This window comes from Rhinolophus ferrumequinum, chromosome 24 (genome assembly GCF_004115265.2).
Source record: "Rhinolophus ferrumequinum isolate MPI-CBG mRhiFer1 chromosome 24, mRhiFer1_v1.p, whole genome shotgun sequence".
Lineage (NCBI taxonomy): Eukaryota > Metazoa > Chordata > Mammalia > Chiroptera > Rhinolophidae > Rhinolophus > Rhinolophus ferrumequinum.
Genome location: NC_046307.1, coordinates 38,281,049 through 38,295,431, shown reverse-complemented (window position 1 = coordinate 38,295,431; position 14,383 = coordinate 38,281,049). Strand labels below are relative to the sequence as shown.

At 51.9% G+C, this 14,383-nt stretch overlaps 1 protein-coding gene across 2 annotated transcripts in view; it reads left to right on the top strand.

Annotated features, from left to right (window-relative positions):
• Positions 1–13,107, top strand: part of SH3PXD2B (SH3 and PX domains 2B) — an 86,379-nt gene extending 73,272 nt beyond the window's left edge. For both annotated transcript variants that reach the window (XM_033096330.1, XM_033096329.1), the window contains 4 exons: positions 617–843; positions 2,895–2,944; positions 3,837–3,962; positions 6,795–13,107. In XM_033096330.1, coding sequence (XP_032952221.1) covers positions 617–843; positions 2,895–2,944; positions 3,837–3,962; positions 6,795–8,378 — 1,987 coding nt within the window. In that variant the 3' untranslated portion in view covers positions 8,379–13,107. The remainder of the gene's footprint in view (positions 1–616; positions 844–2,894; positions 2,945–3,836; positions 3,963–6,794) is intronic.
• The last annotated feature ends 1,276 nt before the right edge of the window (positions 13,108–14,383 follow it).

Genomic DNA, 14,383 nt, shown 5'->3' with positions numbered 1-14,383 from the left:
AGCAGAGGCTGCTACAGGCGTTTGCGGTTTCTCCACTTGTCCTTTTATTTTGTCATTCACTGCACTGGCACTGAGACCCTTGACACACAGAGATGGATCGACTGGGTGCTGCCCCAGAGCTCGCTTTCTAACTGGGGAGACAGGACTGCCACTGCCAAGTGACCTTGTGTTATAGGCACTGGATTGTGACATGTGGGTGACAGCGGGCGCCGTGGAGTGAGGGCTTCATTCTCTGAAGCTCAGGAAAGGCCTGAGAGAGGGGCTGGCATGAAGCAGAGCTGGGAAAGAGGAGCAGGTGGGAGAGGGGGAAGGGTCTCCAAGTGCAGGGGCATGGGCTTTGAAAGGTGGTGGTGCATTGGAGAGGCTGCAGGCTGCGTGAGATGGGTGGGACGTGGGGGTTGCTGTGAGAGCCGACGCTGCGCAGCAAGCAGAAGCTGGGTGGGAGAGGCCCTGAATGCCACGCTCTGAAGGCTTAGGGTTCATTAGGAGGCAGCAAGTGGTGTGCCAGCCTCTAGCCCTGGGCACTTGTGACCCATCATGTGACTCAGTAGGATCGTGGCTTCTTGCCATGGGCCTGGCAGAGCTACCTGACCAGCCTCCTTACTCCTCCTCCCAGGTACCAGGGCAAAGAGGGCTGGGCCCCAGCCTCGTACCTGAAGAAGAGCAGTGGGGAGCCCTTACCCCCGAAGTTGGGCCCTGGCTCATCCGCGCACGCGGGCGTCCTCGACCTGGATGGCGTTTCCCGGCAGCAAAACTCGGTGGGCAGGGAGAAGGAGCTACTCAACAACCAGAGGGACAGCCGGTTCGAGGGTCGCCCACCGCCTGACGGGGACGTCAAGCAGAGTGAGTGACACTCACCCGAGCTCCCAGAGGTTGAGGGCCTACTGTGTACCAGGCTCTGTGCTCAGTGTGCCTCACAACAGCCCTGCTGTCCCCTGTAAAACAGGCTCAGAAACCCCAGGCCACTTGTTCCAGATCATTCAGCCAACAAGTTGTGGGACCTGAGTGGAGAAACTTGCTTTTCTACTCCAGACCACGTTTTTTTCCACCCCCTCATGATCACAATAGCTACTTCTCAAGCCCCAACTGTGTACCAGGAATCTTACAATTAGTCTCATTGACTCCCACTAATAACCTTTGAGGGACTCAACAACTTTTGTTTTACAGATTAAGAAACAGAGAGATGAGATGGTTTGTCGAAGGCCACATGGCTAGTAAACAGTGGGGCCGGGACTTGAATCCAGGCCCGTCTGACTCCAGCGCCAGTGCTCTCTCTGCATGACCTCATGTCTGAGCCAGGGGAAGAAAACATTGATCCTCTGTTGGGTCTTTTCCAGCAACCGTTCGTTACCTATCTTGCTTTTCAAGATGGATAAACATATACATTTTATCATTTAATGTTCCCAACACACCTGAGAGTAGGGTTCGTTATTGTCTGCTGCATATTCAGGATTCCAGCCTCAAGCACATAGCCTTGTCCTGGTTGCTCAGGGCAGAAGGAATCTGTTGGAAAGGAACTTCCAATTAGCCGCAGGGATGAATCACTTGCCCCAGACTGGGCTTCTCCAACTATTTATAGGCAGTGAACTTGAGTGTCTCATTCTCTGCTTAGCAGCTCTGATGAAAACCCCATGCAGGGGTTTTATCCTGCCCCTAGTTTCTGTGATTCTACTCTATCACAGTCAAGAGCACAGGAGGAGTCCCATTAACCTAGAGGAGTGAATGAAAATCTGAAACCCCATGTCTTTGTTAGGATAGGTTCAGACACTCAAGCAAAGACGCCTCCCACCCCACCCCTCACCACATGAATACACCCGATAACAGTGGCTCAGATAATTTAGATGTTTATTTCTTTTTCTCACAAAGCAGTTCAATGTCCAGGGTTGCTATGACAACTGCATTCGGTCAAGAATCTTGTTATGTGGCGTCTATTATATGTTGCCCTCATCTGCCTCATCTGGGATGGCGCACCACTAGTCCAGCCAATGGAACAGAGGCAGAAAGAAGTGGAGGACTCGGCTCAGAAGCTTTCCACTCTCTTCCCACTCCCTCATATCCCAATGTCCAGAACGCAGTCACATGGCAATACCTAGCTGCAAGGGAGTCTGGGGAACACAGTCTTTATATAGGCAGCTAAGTGTCTGGCTAAAACTCTACTGCTATTTATTCTAATAGAAGACAGGGAAAGGGTTATTTTAGAGATTAGCAGTCTTCTCTACAGTCCAACTGCCAAACTACCCCTCTGTATAGACCCTTGCTAAACCAGTTCTGGCAACACATGAGGTGCCTTCCTCAATATTCTGCTTTTCGCCAGAAGCTTTCGTCCACTGCAAAGTCATCCTCCTCCTAACGCTGAGACCCAGGGCGGGGGCAGCCCAACTCAGAGTAAAAACCCCTGAAATCATCCCAAGTTTGTTTGGTTTAGTTTATATACTGTTTGTTTCATTTGGGTTCGTTCTAGAGCATGAAGCCAGGGGCAGTCACATCTATTGCGTGTCTGCCACGTACTAACAGCCTCACACGTACTGTTTACTTTCCTCCCCACCATTGGCCCTGAGAGGCAGGCGACATCTCCCTTCTATAGATGAGGGCCTTGTGGCTCAGAGTCAAATAACTTGTTGCAGCCACCTCTGCATTATTCTGAAGCCTACACTTTTGCCCTTCCTGGAAAACTTTCCATTGCTCCAGCACACGGCCGTCCTGAGCCGAGTCTGAACAGCCCCTTCCCAGGCAGGCTCTTCTCGAGGGAAGGGTCACAGCAGCTTGCTAATGCCGATGCAGTGCATGAGGTCTAATCTTCTGCAGGAGAGACTAGAGCTTTCCTGGTGTCCATTTCAGGCATCTTATCTGTAGAATTGTGCACGTGTGTGAAATAATAGCTTGGCTCTTTATAGGATCACCCAAGATGAGGCAGAGACCCCCTCCTCGCCGGGATATGACCATAGTAAGTGGATCCATGCTACTGGGGAGCCAGCCTCTGACCTGAGACTGGCCCCCACACGTACGTTACCCTTTCCAGAATGCTCTCTTCCTGTCCCCATAGCAGCCTGTGGAGCAGGCTGCACAAGCGCTAGTTCCATAAACAGGTGGAAAGCCTGAGGTCCAGGGAGGTGAAACGAATTGCCTGTGGCTTTGTGATAGGCCTCTGCTTCCTCAGCCCACTTCCCTTTGTCTTAGGTCAGTCTTCTCAAATAAGGTGACTTGAAAGCGAAACTGGGATGAGTGCCATTCTGCTAGTTGACTTGCATACTCCACTTTTAATTGTTTAGGTACCTTCCTAAACAATACGTTGAAAAATTGGCCTTGTTTAAATGTCTGCCACTTAGTGAGCACCTGTTGGGTGCTATGCCACGTGCTGGGTGCTTTTTACTACATTAACTTAGTGGAATGCTTACAGTGACCCCACCGGGTAGACTCTGTTAGTATCCCCATTTTACAGGAGATGAAACTGACGCTCCGGAAGGGGATGGGGCTTGCCCACAGTTGTGCACACATAATCAGTATTACCAACCCAGATGGGTGTCACTTGAAAACCTGTATTCTTTCCACAGCCCTTGCTGCCTGTTAAGGTCAGAGAATATTGTCTTGCCTCAAATTTTCATGATTGTAGACAAATGTCCCAGGTTTCTTCTCATCACTCTAAAGCTGAAGGGCCAGTGACTCATCTAGATGACGATCTGAGCAGTCCTTTTCATTTTGTCCCATGGGTCCACTAGTGCCCCCTTGAGGGTGATTGCATGCCCCTGTCCCCTTAGCACCCCACCCCCCAATTCCCCACCTTCATTGCCCCGGTAATGGACTTACATCGGACTTAGCACTGTGTTGAATTGTCCCAGCCTCGAGGTCTCAACCTGCCCAAGCCTCCCATCCCACCCCAAGTGGAGGAAGAGTATTACACCATTGCCGAATTCCAGACAACCATCCCTGATGGCATCAGCTTCCAGGCGGGCCTGAAGGTCGAGGTGAGTGAACCTGGTGTCCCTTTGCCTACCTGTGATTTTCTTTTTAATTTATTGTGGTAACATTGGTTAATAACATATAAAGTTTTAGGCTTAATCAAGTATTCTTTTCTTATGATAAATTCTGTATCTATTTTCCTCTTCTCCAGTTTTGCTTCCTGGTTCATTTCAACATTCTGTTAGCCTTCAGAATTGGTTTAGGGAACCACAGTGTCCTAGAAGAGGAGCTGTTAGGAGCCCCTTAATTCCGGGCCTGGCCTCTGTATCTTCAAAACATGTTTTGGTGACAACGATGATGATGATCAATGTATCTTCGTTATATGTTTTGGTGATGAACGATATAGGCACCTCTTAGCCAGGTATCTTACATACTTGATAACTAATCTTCACAGAAGTCCCTAGAGGTCTATATATTCAGCCCATTTTACAGATGTACTTGAGGCAAAGAGAGATTAGGTAAATTGCCCAAAGTTACATGGCTAATAAGGGCTGGAGCTGGGATTTGAACCCAGGTCTCTCTGGTTTTAAAGCCCAGGCTCTTTTCTTTATGCCTCATTCTTGTGATTTTGCATTTGCTTTTATTCATAATCGTTCTGGGCTTCTCCGTAGTAAATGAAAACTCTCATAAATCGTGATCAAGAACACAAATGTTTTTAGAGCTTCTGCTGTAGTACTTTGCATATAATGTAAGCTTAGCTGATCCTCACTGATACATTTCATTTTGATTATCGTACATATTTAGTGTTCGAATTGTTGAATTTGTGTATGTGCCAATGATGACTTGTATGCCCAGAATCACCTTTAATTATTGCCAGAGCTACCAAGTGTTGATAAGATGCTGGACCCTCACATGAGGTCTTACATTTATTAGTGCCCTTTCCTGGAGAGAATCCAGTGGGACTTGTTAAGCATATTTCTATCACGTGCATCCTGCTCTCTCGGTGATCTCCGCTATAATTTAATAATAGGTAACATTAATCTTGCATCATCCGCCAAGTGCTGTTGTATGCATCAGCTTATGTGGCCGTCATGAAAACAGGTGAGTGGGTGTTAATTCTTACCATTATCTTTTTGTGGAATCACAAACATGTGTCTTGGGCAGAACCAGTCAGGCAGTAAGTGGTGAAGCCAGAACTGGGATCCAGGACTGGAGGCCCCGGGACCCCTCCGCTGCCTCCTGCGCTGGGTCTGTGGCTGCCATTCCTCTGAGCTGGGCACAGAGTGCTGCAGCAAAACCAGGCCCATGGCCCTCTCTGCCCCGAGCATTTTCTCTCCCCAGGCACAGCTTCTCCCCAAACAGGGTCCCCTTTCCTGGGCAGGGTCAGGTAGTGGGAAAGGCTCAGCTCTAGAGCCCACCAGCCTGCCTTTGACTCACATCTTCACCATTGACTAACTCGACCTTCTTTGAGTCCTCGGCTAGAGCCTCAGTTCTGCATCTGTAAAATTGGATGATAATCCCCATTTCATAGGGCGGTGTGAGCACTACTCAGATTGTCCACACATAGCACCTGCCAGAGAATTGCAGGTATTAGCTCAGGCTGCCATCACAGATACCACAGAATGGGTAGTTTAAACGAGAGATTTACCTTCTCACAGTCCTGGAGGCTGGAAGTCCACGATCAAAGTGTCAGCAAAGTTGGTTTCTACTTGGCCTCTCCCTTTAGCTTGCAGATGGCCGCCTTCTCACTGTGTCATCACATGGCTATTCCTCATTCTGTATGTTCTCCTCTTGTAAGGACAGCAGCTCTATAGGGTTAGGGCCCACCCTAAGGATCCCATTTAACTTAATTGCCTCTTAAAAGCCTTGATTTACAACTACAGTCACATTCTAAGGTATGGGGGTCAGGGCTTTGACGTATGAATTTGGGGAGGCGGGGGGACGCCATTCAGCCCAGACCATGCCGCATGCAGAGCTTCCACCCATGTGAATTTAGACATATGGTGCTAAACAAAAAGGCAACAGGGAACATAAGGTCCTAAATACCGTGGGTGAGTCCGCCCGCCGTTCCACTCAATGGGAGTGTATCCCAGAGGGAGAAGGAGATGAGATGAAACGTTTTTTTACCTCCTTCAACATCCATTCCCCTGTATCTAAACATGAGCTGAGTGTGATTCCCACATTGAAGGATATGCATTTCTCATCAGCATGGCTTGTAAACACCAGCCAACCACTTCATCTGGTTCTCAACCAAAGGAGCCGTGAGCAAGGCTAGTTTGGGCTGTTCGTGGGTTTTGCCTCATACTTACTTCTTTAGAATTGTAGCAGACACTGCTGGTGGCTGGCCCTGTACCCTGACCCACCTGAGCTGACCTCTAGCTGCGCACAGGTCCCCGCTGCCGACAGCTTCCCACCTCCTGAGGGTACCGCCCAGAAAGGGGGGAGTTAGTGCTCTGGGGAGTGGGACTGGGAGTCAGGAAGTAAATGTCCCCACTGCAGTGGGGCAGTCTGATTCTGCATGGTCTCTTGGAGGGTGCTCGGTGGGTTACATCCCAGTGGCCCAGAACAATAACCTGCTTGTAATAGGCTCTCGCGTCCCCCATTTCCTCACTTGTACTTCCCGAAATCAACTTTCAAATTAACTACCTTACCACGTCCATGTGTCAGGGGCTGCTTCTAGGAGAATCCAAAGTTAAATAAGGACCTACCCCCAAGTGAGATGTTCTGATACCCGGTAAAGTCTCTAGACATGGTCCACCATAGACGTTGTTTGGGAATCTGCTGAGCACAAATCCCTGCTTCTGGAACTGCAGGTGCATGTGGGTCTCCCAGACCGTACTGGTCCACTGGCCTTGGGACCACACGTATTAAATGCTTTCCTCTGCCCTCCCTTCTAGGTCATCGAGAAGAACTTGAGTGGTTGGTGGTACATTCAGATTGAGGATAAGGAAGGATGGGCCCCAGCAACTTTCATTGACAAGTATAAGAAGACCAGCAATGCCTCGAGACCCAACTTTCTGGCTCCTTTGCCCAACGAGGTGGCCCAGCTCCGGCTGGGGGATGCAGCAGTGATGGAGAACAACACGGGCAGTGAAGCCATTGGCCCCTCTCGGCCCCTGCCGGATGCGCCGCATGGTCCTGTGGACTCCGGGATGCCGTGGTCCAAAGACTGGAAGGGCGGTAAGGAGGGCCTGAGGAAGGCGTCTTTAGACATGTCGTCATGCGCGGGCTACGAGGAGATCTCAGACCCTGATCTGGAGGAGAAGCCCAGCCTCCCTCCCCGGAAAGAATCCATCATCAAGTCGGAAGGGGAGCTGCAGGAGAGGGGGCGGCAGAGGACGGAGCAGCTCCGGGGCTCCTCACCCAAGCCTCCTGGCATGATTTTGCCGATGATTCCAGCTAAACACAACCCCCCAGCCCGGGATGGCAGGAGGCCAGAGCCCAAACCTGACAAAAGCAAGTTGTTCCAACTGAGAAATGAGATGGGGCTGGAGTGTGGCCACAAAGTATTGGCCAAGGAAGTAAAGAAGCCCAACCTCCGGCCCATCTCCAAATCCAAAGCCGACCCACTGGAGGAGAAGCCAGACGCCACCCCCCAGAATCCCTTCTTGAAGTCCAAACCTCAGGTCAGGCCAAAACCAGCTCCTTCCCCCAGGACAGAGCCACCTCAGGGTGAAGACCCAGTGGACATCTGCAACCTCAGGAGCAAGCTCAGGCCTGCCAAGTCCCAAGAGAAGCCCTTGCTGGATGGAGAGAGCAGCCACCAGGCTGTTGGAGGCCAAGATGTGGCCTTCAGCCGCAGCTTCCTCCCAGGGGAGGGGCCTGGCCGCGCCCAGGACAGGACGGGCAAACAGGATGGGCTCGGCCCCAAGGAGATGGCCTGCAGAGCCCCTCCAAAGCCAGCCAAGGCGGCAGAGCCTGTGCCTAAGAGTGTGCCCCCGCTTCTCCAAGAGGCTGCCCAGCAGAGACCTATGGTCCCGCCCCGGAGACCACCCCCCCCCAAGAAAACCTCATCATCATCCAGGCCCCTCCCAGAGGTCAGAGGGCCCCTCCCAGAGGTCAGAGGGTCCCTCCCAGAGGCCAGAGGGCTGCAGCGGGAGGCCAGTGAAGGCAAGGCATCTCCTGCCCCTGGCCGGGCCCTGCTCGTCCCTCCAAAAGCCAAACCTTTTCTCTCCAACTCCTCGGGGGGCCAAGACGACATTCGAGGCAAAGGCGGGCTGGGGCCACGGATGGTGGGCAAGATTGGAGAAAACAGGGAGAAAGTGGCTGCAGCCCCCTTCCTCAGTGCTGACAGCCCAAAGGACTTGTATGTGGCCGTGGCCAACTTTGAAGGAGATGAAGATACCAGCAGTTTCCAGGAGGGGACAGTGTTCGAGGTCCGCGAAAAGAACAGCAGCGGCTGGTGGTTCTGCCAGGTCCTCAGTGGGGCCCCCTCCTGGGAAGGATGGATTCCTTCCAACTATCTCAGAAAGAAGCCCTAGCCTCCTCCCTCCCTGGCTGGAGGTCCGGGGTGTCCCTGCTGGCTTTACCCACATATTTAATATGCCTCTTAATTTATCATTCTCCACGCAACTTCAAAGGCAGGAAGACTGGACAACCGTGGTTTCTTCCCTCTCGTGGGTAGAGTCAGCCCTCCCACACAGCAGCCCCTGGCGGCTCAGTGGCCACGTGCTTGCTTGCTCTCCACTCAGTATCCCTGCCGTAAGGCCAGTGGCACTGCCACCCAGCTTCCCTGCCCACCCAGCAGCGGGACCATAACCCGGCAAGGCCTCCAGGACCAGAAGCCGCTATGTGGAGGAACTGCAGAAAGGGGTTTTTGTGCTGGGACCCAGCGTAGTAAGGGGCAGCCCCCTGGCACCCCATTCAGTCTGTGACGGCTTGCTCCCACTTCTCCATGTCTCTAAAAGCCCAGTGACTTTATTCACTTAGTTTCCAAAATGGCTGGTACCAGAAGGGACTTCATACTGTAGAAGTGGGCTCCACCCCAATCCCAGGGGGTGCCCTCTTTCTGAATTTGTGTGGAGGGTTTTCTCCTTCCTTCTGGTATGGAATTATGAAGCTGTGTAGGATATCATTTATTCCCAACTCTTCAATTTCAGTCACTTGATGTCATTAAATAGTAGACCTGTGTGACATCCTCTGGCATGGTGAGACAGGCCCATGAGCCTCTCAGGTTCGACCAGATGCAGCTGCCCCAGGAGTGGGCCTGGAGGTCCACTTGGTCATCCTGCCTCCCGTCTTCTGTCTTGGGAGCCTGGTTGGTCCTACAGGGATGGTTCTAGCCCAGAGCATGCTTCACTTCCTGCCACAGGCTCCGGTCCATCCCAGGGCTTTAAAATAAGAATCCCTGCCCTGCCTTGGGCATTTCACTTCTGTCTACTTAGAGCAAGAGTTTCATTAACCCCTGTTTGAAAAGGGGGACCGTTCACAAGCTACGCCCCTTGCTAGGTAGCTAGTAGGTGCCAAACTCTGTACGTGGTACTTCACATTCATGTTTAACCCTCACGACAACCCTCTCCTGTAATATTGTACCTATTTTATAGATGTGGAAACTGGAGCTTGAGGTGTCCAAGGCACACTAGCTAGGAAGAGGAGGAAAAGGGTTAGAATCCAGGCCGGCCTGACTTCCAAGCCTGTGTGTGCCCTTCGCCCTGTAAGAGGCAAACCAGCTGGGGGCAGAGGGCAAGCTAGTTGGGTGCCAGAGCCCTGTTTTTTGCTCCTATGCTGGTGTGCCCCCTGAGGACACAGCTTACGGAGCAAAGAGAGGTGAGTTGGTCTTACATGGCAGCCGTGAAAGGCCCTGGTGGCTCAAGGACCAGCAGCTGTATCTCCTCCAAACTGAGTGTAGCAAAAGCAGTAGCCCTTTCAGGAGACATACCCAGGGCCAGGCAAACAGCTCCTGCTGCTCTCTGCGGCTGTTTCCTGCTCCTCTCTGGCCTTTGTAGTTTTCTTTTTGCCCCTGCATTCTCCGTCTGGTATCTTACTGGGAGGAGCCCAGGGCAGCCCTCCCACCCATTTTGGTGCTGTGGTCCACTGACAGGTGTGTTCACGTAGTGTCATGGCCACATAGCAAAACTAGAACCCGGACCCAGGGCTTCTGGCTCCCAGCCCAGAGCTCTTGCCTGTGGACCAGGCTGCTTGGGGGTGAGAGGGCAGCACCCCTCCCCACCCCACCCTACCCTACAGGACAAGGGGAAGTGGCCCTGGCCTGCCTGCCCCAGGGCCTCCGATTCAGTGTTCACTGGCTACAATGCTTTTGGAACCACAAGACCAACTTTCCTGGGGATGCTCGCTGCCCACCTGCGGGGCCGACGGTCCGTGTGCATACAGCGCTCTTCTGTTCTCCCCTCCCCCGCCCCCGCCCCATGGGCTCTGGATGTTTCTGCAGAAGGAGCTTCCTGAGACCCACAGTAGCTTCTTATTCCTTCCTTTGGTCAATCTGTAAGCCCCATCCCCGAGAATCTTGGGGCAGCGCCCACTTCTCCTTGGCCCTGTGCCCAGAACCTGGGGGGAAAGAAGGGAGGCTGGGAGAGGGCCACCCACCTCTTAACGGTCCCCTCACTTGGGAGGAGGCCCCATAGCATGTTTTCCTGTTTTTGATTCACTTTGGTTTAAACCGCTTTGGTGAAGCTGTTATGCAGGATTTGACTACATTTCAAAAGACAAAGCTCTAAATATTTTTTTTTCTGATTCACTTTCCGCTTTCATTGCTCTTTTCAAGTATTTTGTGAACGCCTCCCGTGTGCTGGGCGCTGGGTAGGCCAGGCAGCGTGAGGCGCCCTGCCTGCCTGTGATTTTTGTTTGCTGATTCCACTGAAGGGGTTTGGCTTTGACTCCATTCCCTCCTCCCAGGGATCAGCTGAGTGGAATGAGCTAGTTCTGCCTTCCTCTGGGCAAAACATTTTCCTGCAAATGAAAGGATTTGCCTTTTTGTATTATTTTATTATTCTGATGGGACTGAAGCCACATTCTTTGTTCACCATGCCTCCTTCTCTCCAGCTCCTTTTGCCACAGTAGCAGGCCCTTCCCCAGGCACCTGGAAGTGGGGGGGTCTTGATGGCAGTGGCTCTTCCTAGGTGTCCCTGCCTGGGGACCTAGGGTTACATCATCCACGCCTGTGGCCACTATTCTGTGAGCAATTGACGAAGTATATGCAAAATTCCCCTGGAATTACAGCTGTGGAAAATGGCCTAGGCCATAGGAATAACCCCAACCCCAAGCTCTGGCAGGTCCCCGGGGCTTGAACACGCTCCCTCCTTTAACTTGGTCCTCACGACAACCCCATGAGGTGCATGGGATCAACCCCAATCTCTACTGAGAAAATCGAGGTTCAGGGGCTGAGGTCCCATGCCCAGCTTTATCCAAACAGGGACTCAGACCCAGGGTTTTTTCCTCCCCAAGGCCCTGCCATCAGCAGTGAAATGTCCTTGGGGCTTCCAGGGAAGCAGGCAGGTGGCCCTCCCCCTGAATTTGGATCTCTCCTCCCCTACCCCACGATACACATGTCAGTAGGTCACAGGCAAATGCCAGTCTAAAGGGCCAGCAAAGGTGAGGGTTTCTTCTTTCCTCACCCTTGCTTCTTTCCTTGTGATGACTTTTATTTTACATTTGGTGGTATCATCACCTCTTTGGAAAACCTGAATTTTAGGGTCACCACTTGATCAAATAGGCCTTTGCTCAGATTTTGCCCTCAAAACTTCTTTGCCATTTGGTGTGTGTGTGTCCTTTTCCCAGGGACGAGACCAGGGGAGAGCTGGGCTCCAGCTCAAACCACTTTTAATGCCAGCCCTAGAAAGGAATTGCTAGAGCCCAAATCAGGCTTCAGTAAGCCTCTTCCACAGGCCTCTCCATGTAATCAATTTTTTAGGTAGAGTTCTAGGCCTTAAAACATCTCTGAGCCCACCGGGGATTTCATTGCCAGGTGGACAGAGGGAAACAAACTTGCCACATTAAAGGCAGGTGCTGCATCCCCCCAAGGTTTAGAAGGACCTTCAGCTCAGGGATGGACAGTCTAGTATTTACTCAGCCTGTACCAAGTACCCAGAACTGAGTGGGAGAAAGAAGGAATTGCTCCTACTCTCAAATAGCGGGCAGCTCGACCTCATCAAGAACGAGAATGTCCGTGGTTTGGCTCCCATCCTCTCATTGTGCTGAGTCTCTAAGTGTTGGGTGAGGCTGCTCCCTGGGAGGTCTCGCCCTTCTCTTTGCATGGTGACAGTGGGCATCTGACAGCCTTAGCCACGCATGGCAGTCTTGTCCGCCCTCCTTAGTTGTCCAGGCCCATCCTTCAGGGCTTTTGCTGCAAACAGCCATACCATGCCATAGACCAAAGATTACCTAGTGTCACACTGGCCTGAATGAGTGCTAACGGGCTCACATTGAAGCCTCAGCGTGCGGGTGCCCACCCTTAGCCTGGAGGAATGGCTCTAAACTTGGCTATGGTTCTGACGGGGCTGTAGGGTTAAAATCAGGAGGCTCCTCCGTCCTCACGCACTCGTGGACCACCTGCTCAGGACCCTTCCAACCACCCAGCTCCCTGGGGTAATGTCTGGTTTCTGGTGCTACCCTGCCAAGTTACTGAGCTCTTCCCTCATGGACTTCAACATCCCACCTTTCTGCTTCTCTCCTTTACTCCAAGGGAAGGAAGCCTCCCTAGTTCCAGTCAAGGACAAGGGGCATCAATGTCTTTCTTGGAGAAGCCAAACCCAGTGCCATAGCCAGTAGCTTTCACCTTCTCACCTTCAGGTCTTCTGTAAACACAAAAGCAGGTGCCCCATGGCTTGTTACAGCAGTAAGCAATTCCGAGACAACGGAGGTGTCCACATTTCACCCCCGTGTGTGCCTGTCTATGCTTCTGTGCCCTGTCATAGTTACTAGCACCCATTTTGCTCTTACAGGGGTGCTGAGAAACTGGTCACCTTAGCTACAACCCACATGTCCTGCTTCAGGGAGCCACCAAGGAAATTGGCCATTTCTTGCATCCCTCCAGGAACAGTGGGCTCGGGCAGCATTGCCCCGCCACCTCGTGTCTGCTCATAAGATGACGCGGGCCATCTCTGGAAGCTCGGCACTCCTTACACCCTCTCGGCAAACGGACACATTCTGGTAGTGTTTTTTGTTTCCTTTTAACAAAAAAATACATGAGGATATATTATGTGAGGGGGGTGATGAACAATTAGCTGTAGCATGTATAGACCACATACTTACCATTAGACGTTTTCTTTCTTTTTTTAAATAAAATGCTTGACTGGTTTCAAGCTTCATTGTGAAGATGCAGTGTCTATGGATTTTATTTGGCTGAGAAAAAGGGTACATAGCTTTGTGCTCTGGCATCTTGGCCTGGCGTTTGAAATGAAAGAACGGAAGCCTACGTGAGCTTATGTTTGGGCATTGCCCAGAAATAGGGGTGACCTCTCTCTGGGCCCTAGGGCACCTTGATTCTTTTAGCTACAGTGTCCAGAAACCAACAGAAAGCTGGGTGTCTCCCACATACCCTTAGCTCCGCCCAAACTGGAAGACTTCACGTGGCCAGGGAGTCTTGAGCCTCTCCCTGGCGTTGGCCTACTGATGGGTAAGAGTGTGCTGACGTGGCTTGTGGGGTACTGCAGCGACTGCCCCACCTATCTGCTCGGGGCTTGGAGGACATGGCCTGAAGTTTTATTACTTTCCCAAGGGCAGAGAACTTCAAAGGGGGGGGATTTACATAAGTATTCACCCTCCCTTGGAGGAAACTCTAAAGAAAGCAATGCCCTCTGGCAGACCTTGCTTAGGAATAACGGCCATTCATGTACTATGTTCATGTCTGTTGCCATAAGAAGGAAAATCTCAGGCCCCCCTTGGGAGCATTTTCTCCCAAATCTTCCAAACCAGGGTGCTTAGCCATAGGATACAGGTGGCAGTGACCTGGGCTTCCCTGGTAGGTGTGGAGGGGCACGTGGGCTTCACAGGACGGGATGGAAACTGGACCATGGTCAGGAACAAAGTTCACCCCATTGCCTCCCTTCAGGTCTCACTTGGAACCAGCACACACCTCTCCGCACGGTTCCAGCAATGCCACGCCAAACACCCTCCTCTGCAGGGTCCTGTTGAATTTGTGGGTCCAGTACTCTCAATTGTGAGGCCGCTCTTCTCCGAGGCCAAGGGTTTCCATGCCCACCCTTCTCTCATTCTGTGTCCATCTGGTCCTCACCATCTTGCGACCCCCGCCTCCCAGTCAGTGGTTCTCAGGTTGCAGTGACCATAGAATGAGCCAGGGAGCTTATCACAGTGCGTATTCTTGGGCTTCACCCCTGAAAGTGGAAATCAGCTCGAACCTGCAACCCTTAGAGAGTATATTATGAGAAAATAGGCTGAATGCTCCACTTTTGAGAAACAGCCAGACTCACCACCTTGCCTGCCGTAGTCCAAGGTGTTCAAACATGGTGCTTCGTACTGTTATTGATGTCACCATTATTTTCCTGAGCATTTACTGTGTTCCAGGCCTGCG